Source organism: Hippocampus zosterae, chromosome 14 (genome assembly GCF_025434085.1).
Source record: "Hippocampus zosterae strain Florida chromosome 14, ASM2543408v3, whole genome shotgun sequence".
Taxonomy (NCBI): Eukaryota; Metazoa; Chordata; class Actinopteri; order Syngnathiformes; family Syngnathidae; genus Hippocampus; species Hippocampus zosterae.
In genome coordinates this window covers 15,017,340-15,030,733 of record NC_067464.1, presented here as the reverse complement: position 1 = coordinate 15,030,733, position 13,394 = coordinate 15,017,340, and the positions used below count along the sequence as shown (strand labels likewise).

The 13,394-nt window shown below is 40.5% G+C and overlaps 1 protein-coding gene across 3 annotated transcripts in view; it reads right to left on the bottom strand.

Moving 5' to 3' along the window:
* ak7b (adenylate kinase 7b) overlaps positions 1-12,065 on the bottom strand; it is a 65,672-nt gene extending 53,607 nt beyond the window's left edge. The window contains exons 1-7 of one of the 3 annotated variants that reach the window (XM_052085741.1): positions 11,340-12,065; positions 11,106-11,261; positions 10,930-11,038; positions 9,751-9,845; positions 7,347-7,457; positions 5,675-5,758; positions 1,685-1,773 (exon numbers count right to left, since the gene is read on the bottom strand). In XM_052085741.1, coding sequence (XP_051941701.1) covers positions 1,685-1,773; positions 5,675-5,758; positions 7,347-7,457; positions 9,751-9,845; positions 10,930-11,038; positions 11,106-11,261; positions 11,340-11,411 — 716 coding nt within the window. In that variant the 5' untranslated portion in view covers positions 11,412-12,065. The remainder of the gene's footprint in view (positions 1-1,684; positions 1,774-5,674; positions 5,759-7,346; positions 7,458-9,750; positions 9,846-10,929; positions 11,039-11,105; positions 11,262-11,339) is intronic. The other 2 variants (XM_052085742.1, XM_052085743.1) reach the window with 2 other exon arrangements.
* Positions 12,066-13,394: the final 1,329 nt, after the last annotated feature.

Genomic DNA, 13,394 nt, shown 5'->3' with positions numbered 1-13,394 from the left:
GTGCCTCTGTGCTGTCCTTCAGGCCAGCCCTTTCTAGCCACTGATAGGACTTCTTGAGATCAGCCACTTCAGTTATGGTCCGGTGGTACATCCCGTGTAGGGGCTTGTCCTCCCATGATGGTCCCTCTTCCAGCGCCTCATCTTCTGTTCACATTGTCTGAGACATTCCCTGAGTACGTCATCCGTTGGAGCCTTCTCATTGATGTATTCATGGAGCTTGGATGTTTCATCCTGGACAGTGGCTCTCACACTCACTAGTCCCCGGCCTCCTTCCTTTCGGCTTGTGTACAGTCTCAGGGTGCTGGATTTGGGATGGAACCCTCCATGCATGGTTAGGAGCTTTCGGGTCTTAACGTCCGTGGTCTGAATCTCTTCCTTTGGCCACCTTATTATTCCTGCAGGGTATCTGATCACTGGCAGGGCATAGCTGTTTATTGCCCGGGTCTTATTCTTGCCATTGAGCTGGCTTCTTAGGACTTGCCTCACTCGCTGGAGGTATTTGGCCGTAGCCGCTTTCCTTGTTGCCAGTTCGAGGTTGCCATTGGCTTGTGGTATACCGAGGTACTTGTAGCTGTCCTCAATGTCTGCTATTGTTCCTTCAGGGAGTGAGACTCCTTCAGTGCGGACTACCTTTCCTCTCTTAGTCACCATCCGACTACATTTCTCAAGCCCAAATGACATCCCGATGTCGCTGCTGTAGATCCTGGTTGTGTGGATCAAGGAGTCTATGTCCCTTTCGCTCTTAGCATACAGCTTTATGTCATCCATGTAGAGGAGGTTACTGATCGTAGCTCCATTTCTGAGGCGGTATCCATAGCCTGTCTTGGTGATTACTTGACTTAGGGGGTTCAGTCCTATGCAGAACAGCAGTGGGGAGAGTGCATCACCTTGGTATATTCCACATTTGATGGACACTTGGGTAAGTGGCTTGCCATTGGCTTCAAGGTGATTTTCCACATCGTCATCGAGTTTGCAACGAAGGTTCTTAGGGTCCTGTTCACCTTATACAACTCCAGACATTCATTGATCCATGTATGTGGCATCGAGTCATAGGCTTTCTTGTAATCAATCCAGGCTGTGCACAGGTTGGTACGTCGGGACCTGCAGTCTTGTGCGACTGCAGGACCCTGCCACTGAGCGTACACTTTCGCAGGTTGTGTTGCGAACAGCCTGTTTATTCGTCTGGCCTCATTCTCTTTCGTGTACCGCTTTAAGCGACTGGACAAGGCTTGGAGCCTTTGTTTGGCAGTTTCGAGTGCTTCAGGTATGGTCATTTGGATGTACCTCTCGGGTATCTGCCTTTTCATCACACCTCTCTGGGCCTCCGTCAATTGGCTCACATCTTTCCGAGCCGCCTTGATCTTAGCCTCCAACCGTCCATGAGAGAGAGACTGTTCAGGTTATTCCTACCGCTGCATAGTTTTAAAATTTAAAAATAAGTCTTTTTTTGTTTGTTTTATCTTCTCCTTTCTACATTTTTTGACCGATACAAACTATTCCACCTTTGACATGTTCTGCTCATTCCATGTCATTGTATATACTTCTGTCATTCATTATCATTGCAGATCATTCAATAGCATTTCAAATCATTCCACTTTTTTTTCTTCAGCCAATTTCTCCAGGAATTCAATAGTTTATTAAATGTGTTTTAAAAATTAATTGGAGTAATGCGATTGTGTCCGACCTTGCAAGGTCACTGACGTGAATCGTGGGAACAATGTTGTTACCCTCTCCAAAGACTGGTGTTTCATTTTCTTGTCCCAGCCACGAGATCTGTACAATAAGAATAAAATTTGATTAGGAAAAACTTGCAAACCCTAATATTGCTTCATATGTAAAAGGTCTGAAAAGCAATTCAAACAATATAATTCTATTATCAGATCACAATTATAGAACCCAACATACAATCATACAAAACCACAATATAACAGAACACAACTCTGTCATAATCATCAGCAGCAGTTCAGGATGAATAATCAACAAACAACATGACAAAAAAGATGGCATTGTGTGGAAAATGGCATGGGGAAGAAGTGGTTTGCACATCACCTCAGAGATTAGAGATTGTGGATTAAAATCCTGGCTCCGGCCTTTCTGTATGGAGTTTACATGTTCTCGCCGTACCTGCGTGAATTTTGTCCCATTTTCCAAAAACATGCAGGGTCAGTTAATTGAAGACTCTAAATCGACCGGATGTGCAAATGTGATTGCGAATGGTTGTTTGAATGTGCCATGCAACCGGATGTCGATGGGGGTTACAGCACCTTTCGCTCATTCGCACAAGCACCCTCAAAAAACAAACAAAATTGCTAGTTTCCTCGACTACCACTTATTTCTAAATCGCGTTAGTGGAGTGTCACGTCAACTTGCTACTGAAAAGTCATCCAGCTTGTGTGTCCAAAGAGGCAAAGACTAAGAGTGGTGGGGTTAATTTACGATGGCAAAAATTGTGTGTAGAGGGGGATAGACTGATAGACAAATGCCAGGCCATACAACGCAAACTGCTGATCTAAAGAAAGTTATAATGAATTTATCTTTTAAATGACAATATGACCACTCACTGATTTTTTTTAAATAAAGAAATAAAGATAAGCTACAATGTATTGTTGACAACATTTTTTTTGTACAGATCTCAAAAGTCAAACTCACAATTCAGGACTGTATTGTAAAAACAAATAGCATTTGAAATATTATAAACATTTATTATACTATATCCAGTAATCACTTATTTTCATTATTAATATCGTTTTATATTATTAATATCCTTTCTTCTAGTCCACTCCTCCTGGCTGTCATACAGGATGCTGTAACATTTCCTTTTTCGCTGTATGTGCATTATTTTCTTGTTACATCGCCTGCCATTTGGCTGTTCAACTATGGATACAATACACTTTAACGTGGTTCCAGCAAGACCTCTGTGAAGTGGACTCAGTCAACCAAGCAAAGTCCCGTAGGTTATCTTGGCAATTAGCATGGATTCACTATCTTTGACTCTATTAATTACTCCTTGTAATCCCTTTGTGAAACAATATTTTTAAGACGTTTGCTTATTTGCCACCGTGGAATTGAGATGATGGAGGCTCTGATTAATGACTTGAGTTAAACCGAAACATGTTTAACAGGCAGTAGTAGCTAGCCGACACTTGTTGCTAAACTTGCTATAGCTCAGTGGTTTTCAATTATTTTCTGTCATGCCCCCCAAGGAAGAGTTAAATATCTCGCCGCCACCGCCTCCGCATGGCCATAAATATAAGAATTTTATAGACAAATTATACTAAGTACACCTTTGCATAACACTGTATCCTTATTAACGTATAAGATAATAAAAAAAAAAGAAATAAATATTTTAGTTTACTGAAGTAGCAGTCACAAAGCGGCATGATTGTTGGCAATATTCGGCATATTTTCGCTGAAAAGAACTCAAGCAGCTTATCAACGTGATTGGGGTGTAATGTCTTTATTACACCCCGTATTGTAATGCCTTAATTTATTTGGCTTCATGCTGTCCACTACCAAAATTTTTAGACAAAGTAAGCACATCGATCTTCCCTCGTCTGCCACCACAGGCACATTGAAGCCAAGCTCTACATATGCCTCGTCATATTTCCTCCCTGAGAGAGCTCCCTGTGCAAACTCTGCCAATGAGAGCGCCACTGCCCCCTAACATAGTGGAGGTGCAACTGCAAGTTATTTTAGGACAGTAAAAAAATTTAAAAAGCATGTTCCCGAGGTCAAAAACGCCCCACTATTTGAAAAACACTGCTATAGCTGGACGTGCTTCCTACCCCAGCTGCAGGTGACAAATGCAGCCCTCTCTCAAGACCACTTTGAGACAGTAATTTGTGCCTTCGTCACATCTCGGCTCGATGAAGGAGCACATAACTCCTATTCTGGCATCTCTTCTCTGGCTCCCTATACATTTTAGAGTTATTTTTAAGATCCTATTATTTGTTTTCAAATCTATAAATGACCTCGCGCCACCTTACCACACCTGCCCCGCACGTCAGGTCTGTAGACCAGACACTAGAAGTACTAAAGAACTAGTACAAGTACAAGAACTAAACGGATGCTAAGAGGGGTTGCTGGTCCTTTCCTTTCTGGAATGACCGCCCACTGAACATTCAGCAAGTCTCCTCGCTGCCCATCTTTAAAACCCACCTCAAAACTCACTTGTATTCTTTGGCATTTGCCTGAGCATGACCAAATTATGATCTTAGTTATGCTGTTTGGTGCTCTCTACCATCTTTGATACTGATTTGTGGTTTTGCTTTACTGTTGTATATGTTAGTTGCTCCATGTACAGCACTTTGTGTGCAGCGATGGCTGTTTGAAAGTGCTCTATAAATACATACAAATAAGTAATAATTACGAGTTTCTTGTTCGTTGATTATTTCCCAAAGTATACTAGTATCGAATTTTCCGCATTAAAAGGCACACTGAATTATGAGGCGCACCTTCAATTAATGGGTCTATTTTTGAATTTTGTTCATATGTTGGACGCACTGGATCTACACGCACGCCATCTACAATGCATCCACTAGATGGGACCTCTGTACACTCCTTTCTTTTTGACTCGAGGCATTCATGACCGCCTCCGAAAAACGTAAATTAATGATTACAATACTTCAATGAAACTACGAAATAATGCATAAAAACAGAAAATCAAGCGCGGAAATCACAAAATAAATTCTCTGCCCCTCCCGACCCCCCGGCATTTCCTTGAGCTTAGGTTTTTGTTATTTATTCCTTTGTTGTGTATTCACAAACGAGGAAATAACAAAATTATTAGATTATTATTATAAGAATTTATTTTGTGATTTCCTTGCTTGATTTGCTGTTTTGATGCATTATTTTCAATTTTCGTAGTTTCATTAAAAGAATCGTTAATTTACGTTTTTTGGAGGCAGTCAGGAACAGCTCTCGAGTCAAACGGAAGAAGGCACGGAGACAGACAAAGACATACCTGTTTTTGTTGAGACTGTGAAAACCATTAATAAAGTGTGTGTTTAAAAAAAAAACACCACAGCTCTCCTTTTTTTCAGAGCTGCAACAAAAACATATTTAATAAAGCAGCGACACAGTTCACTAAACCAACAGCAAGTTATAGCATATGTCCAGCAAGGAGCCATTTTGGTGTTGACGTATTACCGTCATGACCATACACAAGGCGCACCGGATTTTAAGGCGCGCGGTGAGCTTTTAAGAAAACAGAAGACTTTTTGGTGTGCCCTGTAGTCCGGAAAATATGGCCGTTTTCATTATTTGCATTGACAGATTTCGTTATTTATTAATTTTTATTGACTCTTAATTTTGCACTGTATGTTTTTAAAGTAGGATAACTTCACCAAACTGTCCATAGGCTAGTCCTGGTAAGGACCGAACATTGATGAAAATGGCACCAAATTTGACATCCAATACATTTGATGACTGTAGAGTTAATAAATTAACGTCATGGCATACACAGCCGATTCAGGTGGGGGCGGGGGGTGGGGGGCTGTATTTTGTTTGATTCCGGAATGGATTAGCAGTATACGGAGTAGCGTGATATGAGGGAGGGAAAGGATGATAGGGCCGAAATGTTAGGTGATGTGCATGCTAAGCAGGCAATGCTTTTAAGGTATCAATTGCAAATTATTTTTTTTGCAAGAATATTCAAGAAATTATGAAGACTTACCTTGAAAAAGAGATGGAAGACCTGCTCTCCCATTCCATACTGAAGTCCTGACACCACAACATATGTGGAAAACAATCCTCTGTCCTAAAGACAGTAAAAGCAGGTTTATGCTATATTTAAGCGGTTGTCATGAAAACAATTCACAGGGCTTAATTGTGAGGAATACAAATTAAAGAAAAGGTTTGAACGATAATGCATGTGAGTATGGGAAGGCCCTAAAGTGGATCTACAAAGTCCCCTGTTCAAAGTTTTGTTCTACAAAAATATGAGACCAAGATGAAACACTTAAACTATTTTTCCATCATGTGACTTACAGTACAACCTATACAACTCAATTCTAAAACTACATGTTTTTGACAGGGAAGCAAAAATTAACAATTGAGATGATTAAAAAAGTTTTTAACTTGGGAGCAAAAACTTGAAGGTTGTGTGCTAACACTGTTGTATGGGAGTGTTCATAATCCCCAAATTCCACTTCCCGTTCAATTGAAGGAAATGAGTGCCAAATAGGGATAGATATCGAAATGATTTTAGCGATACTGCTACTCTGATGCTGCTTATCAAGCAAACTACAGATGAACGTCAGGCGAGCATTTGTGACCCTGAGCAAACCATGACGAACTCTGACATGAATTCAGCACTCGCTGCTTTCAAAAACACGATTGTTTACTGCTCAGTTGGACAGGTGTTTTAGTGTCACCGTTGAACGCACAGAACTATGAATCTCAAAGCACAGTCAACACAACTTTTGAGGAGACAAACAATAATTTGATTTAACCAAGGTTGCATGGAAACATGAGCAAAGATTAAAAAATAAATAAATAAATAGGGAGCCAGAGTGTGCTCAATAACCCAAGCACATACTCACACAGTTTCACAATTGTGTCACGTGTCATTAGCAATTTGTTAGTCTTTTCAAAGTGTATTATTCCCCGTCACCCCTTCATGAGAATAATACTTTACAACACACTTTATTTGCCGCCTTGGAGGTGATGATTATTGACTTTGGAGCAATTCCGCACCATGCTTTGCCACATTGGCTAGCCATCCGATGCTAGCCTGTGGTGTGGTGCAAGTAGTACCGATCCTTCCTTAATGGACCAGAAAAGGAGAAATCAGTGAGGATAGGTAAATGTAAACTTGGACGCACGGATTTTTATTTTTTTTTTTAAACAACTATTATATTGACTCTGTCGTATTTATTTATGCAAGGTGTACTGGCCTCGTTGGTAGCATTTTGGTGGCACAATGGCGCTGGGACAGTGCAGCTTTGTGTCAGACAATGATGTGATTGGTAAATTCTGAACACAATCATATAAACATTTTCTCACTGCACTTTTTTTTTTACTTCACAAATTGAAAATATGTTTTTTTCCCCCCAATAGTTTTATAGGTTGTCACATGACGGTTGAAAAACGTTTTGAAATTATTTATCTTAGTCTCATTTTTTTTCATACTACAGAAACCAGACATTTGAATAAGTGGGAATATATATTTTTATGGTTCTGTGTGCAGGGGCATCTAACTGTTCACAAAGCATCTGATGAAAAATAGCTTTCTTATAACAGCTGTCGTTCGATTATCAACCACATATTGTGGATCCACTATCGTGTTTGTATCTAGTGATTCCAAAGCAAAAGGGGAAAATGCATTAAAGATGTTTGAAACGCACTATCTTGCCCATTTTGCCAACCATTTTCTCCAGTTCAAGGTGTTTTTGAAAATTTGGATGAGCTTTTCTTCTTCTGAAATCATCATCAGTGAACGGGAGCTCCAGCTCATCCTATGTCAGAAAATAAAAGGGAAATAAATTTCTTATCTAATTATGGCAAGACGTAAAACAAAAAGGCAAGTGCAAACACACTAGACTTAGCATACATACACACGCACACATGCATGCACAAACCTTTCCAAAATTTCAAATTCAGGTTTCATTTTCTGCATTCTTTGGCAAATTTTATGCATGATATGTGAATAACATAGTTGAATGCACCAACCAATTCCATGTAGGCTATGCAATAACAATTCTCACAGTAGGGTGACACAAACGATGATTTTAACCCTGGAGAACCCACAAAGTCAAATTTGGCCCTTATAAATTCTGCTACTCAATTACGACCCTTAAGTCCCAAAGGGTCAAATTAGGCCCTAATCCTAAATTAGGATTCAAGCATTGAATATTTGAAAAAATATACATTTTGGTGTTCAGTGAACTTATAGCAGTCATTTAATGTATAATTCATCATTTTCCAAAGAATCAAAGGGTTCTTGGCTCCTCCAGGTTTTTAATCATCAACTAGTCACAGCAGTTGCAATTAGTTGATGAATTAGATCATATGGAAATTGTAGCACATCACAATGGCAAACAGCTGTTCTCATTTAACCATCATTAGCTTAGAGCACAGGTGTCAAATTCAAGGCCCGGGGGCCAGATTCTGGCCCCCCACTTCATTATACGTCACACACGGGAGCAAATCCTGTATGTCAACTAGCATGATTCTTGCTGAAATCCGAACCAAACTGTTCAATTGTCATGGATAACAAATAACTTTGAGATTTTGCACCGGCCATCCCAGGGAAACCGTAACTCCGAAGTGGCCCACGACAAAAAATGAGTTTGACACCCCTGACTTAGAGCCATTATCCTTTAAGGCAAGTCATGTCCAGCTCGGGGCCTGGAAGGCCACCAGCCTGCCTGTTTTCCAGTTCTCCTGGCTGCAATATACCTCATGCAGATGATAAGATCATCAGCCCGCTCTGAAGCAGCATTAGAGCAATTCTGATTAATCAGGTGCAGAAGACTGCTGTTCATAATGGCCAAGAACAGTTTACCACAATTTGACGACATACCATGCAGCGCAGACTCTTCTCTTGTCCAAAAGCTTTATCTTTGGAAGTAAGGGCTGCGTATCAGCTGCACGTTTAGTGGTACGTTTGTTTGAATTATTACTATTACTTTCTGTGTACTGCTTCTTTCATTTATGAGCGGATTCTATATATTTCAACTTGCAAACCAATGTTAGAATGGGGACTCCGATTAGCTTAAATATGCTTACAGCTTGTTACGGACTATAATGACTCTTGATCATATAATAACCCAGTCCTATTTATCCCTTTGGAAGGTAATCAAGGGGGCAGATGGTGGTGGTGGTGTTCATGTGAGAGGTGGTTGACTGATCATTAGCAAAAACAAAAACAAATCTTGGTCTGTCTCTGTGCGGCCCGGTACCAAATGGGCCGCGTGGGTGGGGACCACTGTCATAGAAGATAATTATTTGTTCTTTCTGTCAGTATAAGTTGCTGTCATAGATAAAGGGGGAAATACATTCTTTGTTATGAATAAATATTTTTCTCACCAATTAAGTGAAATGTGATCATTTCCAATGGCACACTATTACAGCTCTCATAGCACACTAATGTGCCCTGGCACGCTGGTTGGGAATCACTGTTCTAACCAAATTAAATCACACTTTCATGCAATGACTGAAGCATAAACACGTTGTTGTTCTGGTGGTCCGCGGACCATGCTTCAAAACTACTATAACAATGATTCTTAACTGTTGTCACCATGGGACACGTATTTTCCTTTGGTTGTAAAGCGTCGACCCATTTTTATAGATGTTAAGAACAATAAGGAGTGAATTGTTTCTGCCTTTGTCTGAGTTCATGCAAATCCTCAAGGTTGGGTAGGCTGGAACACTGATCTTATCCGCAGTCCTAACTGTCCATTGCTTTGCTTTTTTTATTTTTTTGTTCTTGGTGACAGCACCAAACCAGACTGATTTGATAAAGGTGTCTCCTGAAAGACCCGTCATTTCCATGACGGTTTTGACGGTTGACACGGTGGCAGTTGGGCTACAGTCTTAAGCATGTTCAGCTCATGATTGTGTTGGCCACATGAGAGCACCAGTCCCTTCTTGTCGATACCCGTATGCAGACACCACCTTTGCTGAAGCAGAGGACAGCAGTGCCATCTGCAACCTTTGGGAGTTTGATAGCTCGGTGTGTTCAGGTGCAGTTAATTTCTTCGCTATTATACAAACAGCAGACAGAAGAACTCTTTACAAAATACTTACAGAACTGACTGCCTCACTGCATGCCCAAGTCATCACTGTAGAGATCAGGATAAAACACTTTGGTCGTTGAAAATGTGTTTTATTATCGTAAAGAGCTGCAAATAAACAAAACAGAAAACAGCTATTGTAAAAATGTGTTCAACTTTGCTTAGAGCTGTGCAATCTGGTGTACCAATTGCATTTCATGAGCCACATGGCATATTTTTTGGTTAAATTGTGATATCTACTTAACTTGACACTCCTTCCACTGCTGCATCATCATGCCTTGTCCTTGGCCAATCACAACACGTATTAGAATTCCAAAACACTATCCGCTTAAGGCAACTCTTTGATGATACAAACAAATAAGCAGAAAATATGAGAAGGAGAGCTCAGTTGTCCACAGAGGAACCAGTAGCTCTTCTCTTTGATTCATTTTCATCTGGTAAGAGTCCATGTTTCTTAATTTTTTTCTCAGACACTATAAATGATTTCAGTCAATTAAATGGATTGTGAACTACGTATTTAAACTTTAAACCACATTTTTCCCAGCAAGTAGCTAGCGAAGATTAGGAAACACTGCTAATATTTTTCTGAAGGGTAAGACCTGGCCGGGATGGCCCAATTTCCATTAAAAAAAATTATTATGTATTTATCGATCAGGAAAATTATGGTAGCTTGCAATTTCAATGTTATCAATTTGTTTAGCTGAAATCAGTAAATACCTACTGTAGCTATTCTGAAAACGCCTCTTTCTACTCAGTTATATAGCCATAGCCCCCTCTGTCTTCACATGCCTTGGTGGGAGTCGGAGGAGGAACCAGATACAGTCTGTTTATTGAAAATCATTGTACCTGTACATAAAATGGTGATCAGCACAGAAATTGATGTGAACATGTTTTTTATGCCCATTTCAACATCTGAAAATATCACACTGATTAACCTCTCCATGGCTCACTGACAAGAGTCAGGAAAAGACCATCTCACATACAATTTCTCTCATGCCAAATCTGCTGTTTTTTAAGTCCCCAGCATGCACGATGCTACAACGCGACGGTCTGATATGGCACCATCCGAAAACTGTCTAACCCCGGTTCAGCTACCACAGGAATTTATGTATGCATGTATGTGTACAGTATAATTATGTTTTATCTGTCTGTCTGTCTTTCCATTCATCCATCCATCCTCCTGTTTGCCTACCTGTAACTGCCCAGCGGGCTTCATCTACCTGCTCAGGATACCCAGTAATGTTGTAGATGATGATGTCACATTCCATCAGTTTTTGTAGAAGGTCTTCCCTACTGGGTCGCTTCCAAACAAATAGTATAAGAGGTAGTTTGTTTATTGTTTTATGATTAACTTTTGTTGGTACTTACAATGTATGCTTTCAACACATAGGGTCTGATAACTTCTGAAACATCTGAACTCGTTCCGACGACCTTGTAATTTTGTGACTCAGAGTCGCTTGATTTAAATGTCCGACCCTCTTTTTCAGACGAGCCACCAGCTTCAAGAGTATGTTTGAAAAGACACTGTCAACAATATAGAATTAGAAACACATTTTACGACACACATTTCAAGTGTTGATTACTCATGTCTGAAGTCTTTACCTTAGCAATACATTTAGACGTGAATGAGTCAATATCGTTGATAAAAACTAATTTGTCTCTGAGTATGTCCATCTTCCAGTCTGCGAGAACCGAAAGCCTGCTTTGTGTTATTTTCCGTTGCCATGGGTGAAGTCAAACAGTCAAGCATTTCAGTATGGCAAGCGGATATGATCACAACACATATGTGCACCTTTAAAATTAAAAGCCACCGAATCGCTTTTGAAACGCCGTTGGAACGAGCGGTAATGGCCGTTTATTTTGAAAAGCTTTGTCGGTCATTCCGGCCGCCGCGTTCCACGCCAAGGTGCTAACGGAGATTATTTTAATAAACGCCTCGTTTTACACGTAAAACCGACCGTCTTTGTATTTTTTTCTCTTATTTATATGGAAGCTAATGAGCTCGGCCACTGCAGTTTGTTCAGCCAACAGGAGAAGGCCAAACTCTTCTCTGTCAACTGACATATTAAATGTTTGTATGGCCATGGAGATGCTGTCAATTTGATAAGATCAGAACGCTAGTTAGCATTAGCATTCGCGTCAATCTGTTTAAAGCAGTGAGATGCCAGGGGGCGCGTGTGACCCTGGGGAACATGCGTTATTTGACCAAAGAAAATAGAATAAGGTGTAATTGCATATCCACGACAGCAGTTGGTAGCGGCAGAGAACATGCAAGGAGTATTAGGTCTATGGCAATGGTTCTTAACCTTTTTGGAGGTACCGAACCCCTCTTTAGTGAAAGATAAAATTTGATTTTTTTTTTCAAATTCAAGACATTGACATCTTTTTTACTGGTATACAAAATGAACCGTGCATGAACATAACCTTGTTCAAAGAACAAAATCAACACAATGCATAAACTCACAACAAATTACATACATGACTTGCAAATCAGTGTGACTTTTCCTGTTGCCTTAAAGCAGTGCTTCTCAAATCGTGGGGCGCACCCCCCAGGAGGGCGCGTTTCACATCGGGGAACATGCTTTTGTATTTTTTTGTGTGCGAGAATAAAGTGCAATTGCACGTCCACTACATAAGGGTGCAGTGGCACTCATTGGCAGAGTGTGCGTACTGAAGTGAAGGGGTTTTGTTTGCACTGAGCATGCGCGCTTTGCACACGGCACAGAGTATGAGTAGGAAGTGTAGCAAACCCTCAAATGACACAATGAAAAAATATTTAACAGGGATGATAAGTCAGGCGGAGAGAGACGGAGATAAAGAGACTAAGGAAAGTCTCCCAAAAGCTAAGACAAGGAAGTATGACAAAGTGTACATCGTGCTTGGCTTCACGGTGATGACGGTGGGAGACAAGGAAAGAAAGACCTTGTTCGTACAGTGCCCGATCTCCACTTCTAAATGCGGCCTCTTTCTCTTTCCTGAGTTGCCTGAGTTTGGGAGTAAACCATGGCTTGTTATTGTTGAAGGAGCGGAAGGACTTCGTTGGTACACACATGTCCTCACAGAAACTGATGTATGATGTTACAGTGTCTGTGTATTCATCCAGTGTGCCCGTTGAAGTTTCAAAGACGCCCCAATCAGTGCAGTCTAAGCATTCTTGTAGAGCTAGCTTTGCTTCATCTGTCCATTTTTCACAGTCTTAACAACCGGTTCAACACATTTGAGTTTCTGTCTGTATGTAGGTATTAAGTGGATTAAATTGTGGTCAGAAAGACCCAATGCTGCACGGGCGACCGATCGGTATGCATTTTTGATTGTTGTATAGCAGTGGTCTAGAATGTTGCCTTCTCTGGTGAAACAGTCGATGTGCTGCTTATATCTGGGAAGTTCACGGTTAAGATGTGCTCTATTAAAATCGCCCAAAATGATCAGGGGAATGAGGCTGGCATCAAGACACCTTTCCTCTGAATTAAATGAGGTTATGACTGACATTGTAGATGTAGTCAATTTAATAAAGACCAGACCACCAATTTAAAGCTGCTTTATGTACACTAATGAAATCTAATGACCTTGACCTTGTGGATTTGGTTAATGAAGGCAGTGATGTAAGTTTTTCATCAACAATGGGGTTTTTTTCTACACGAAGAAACAATGGTGAAC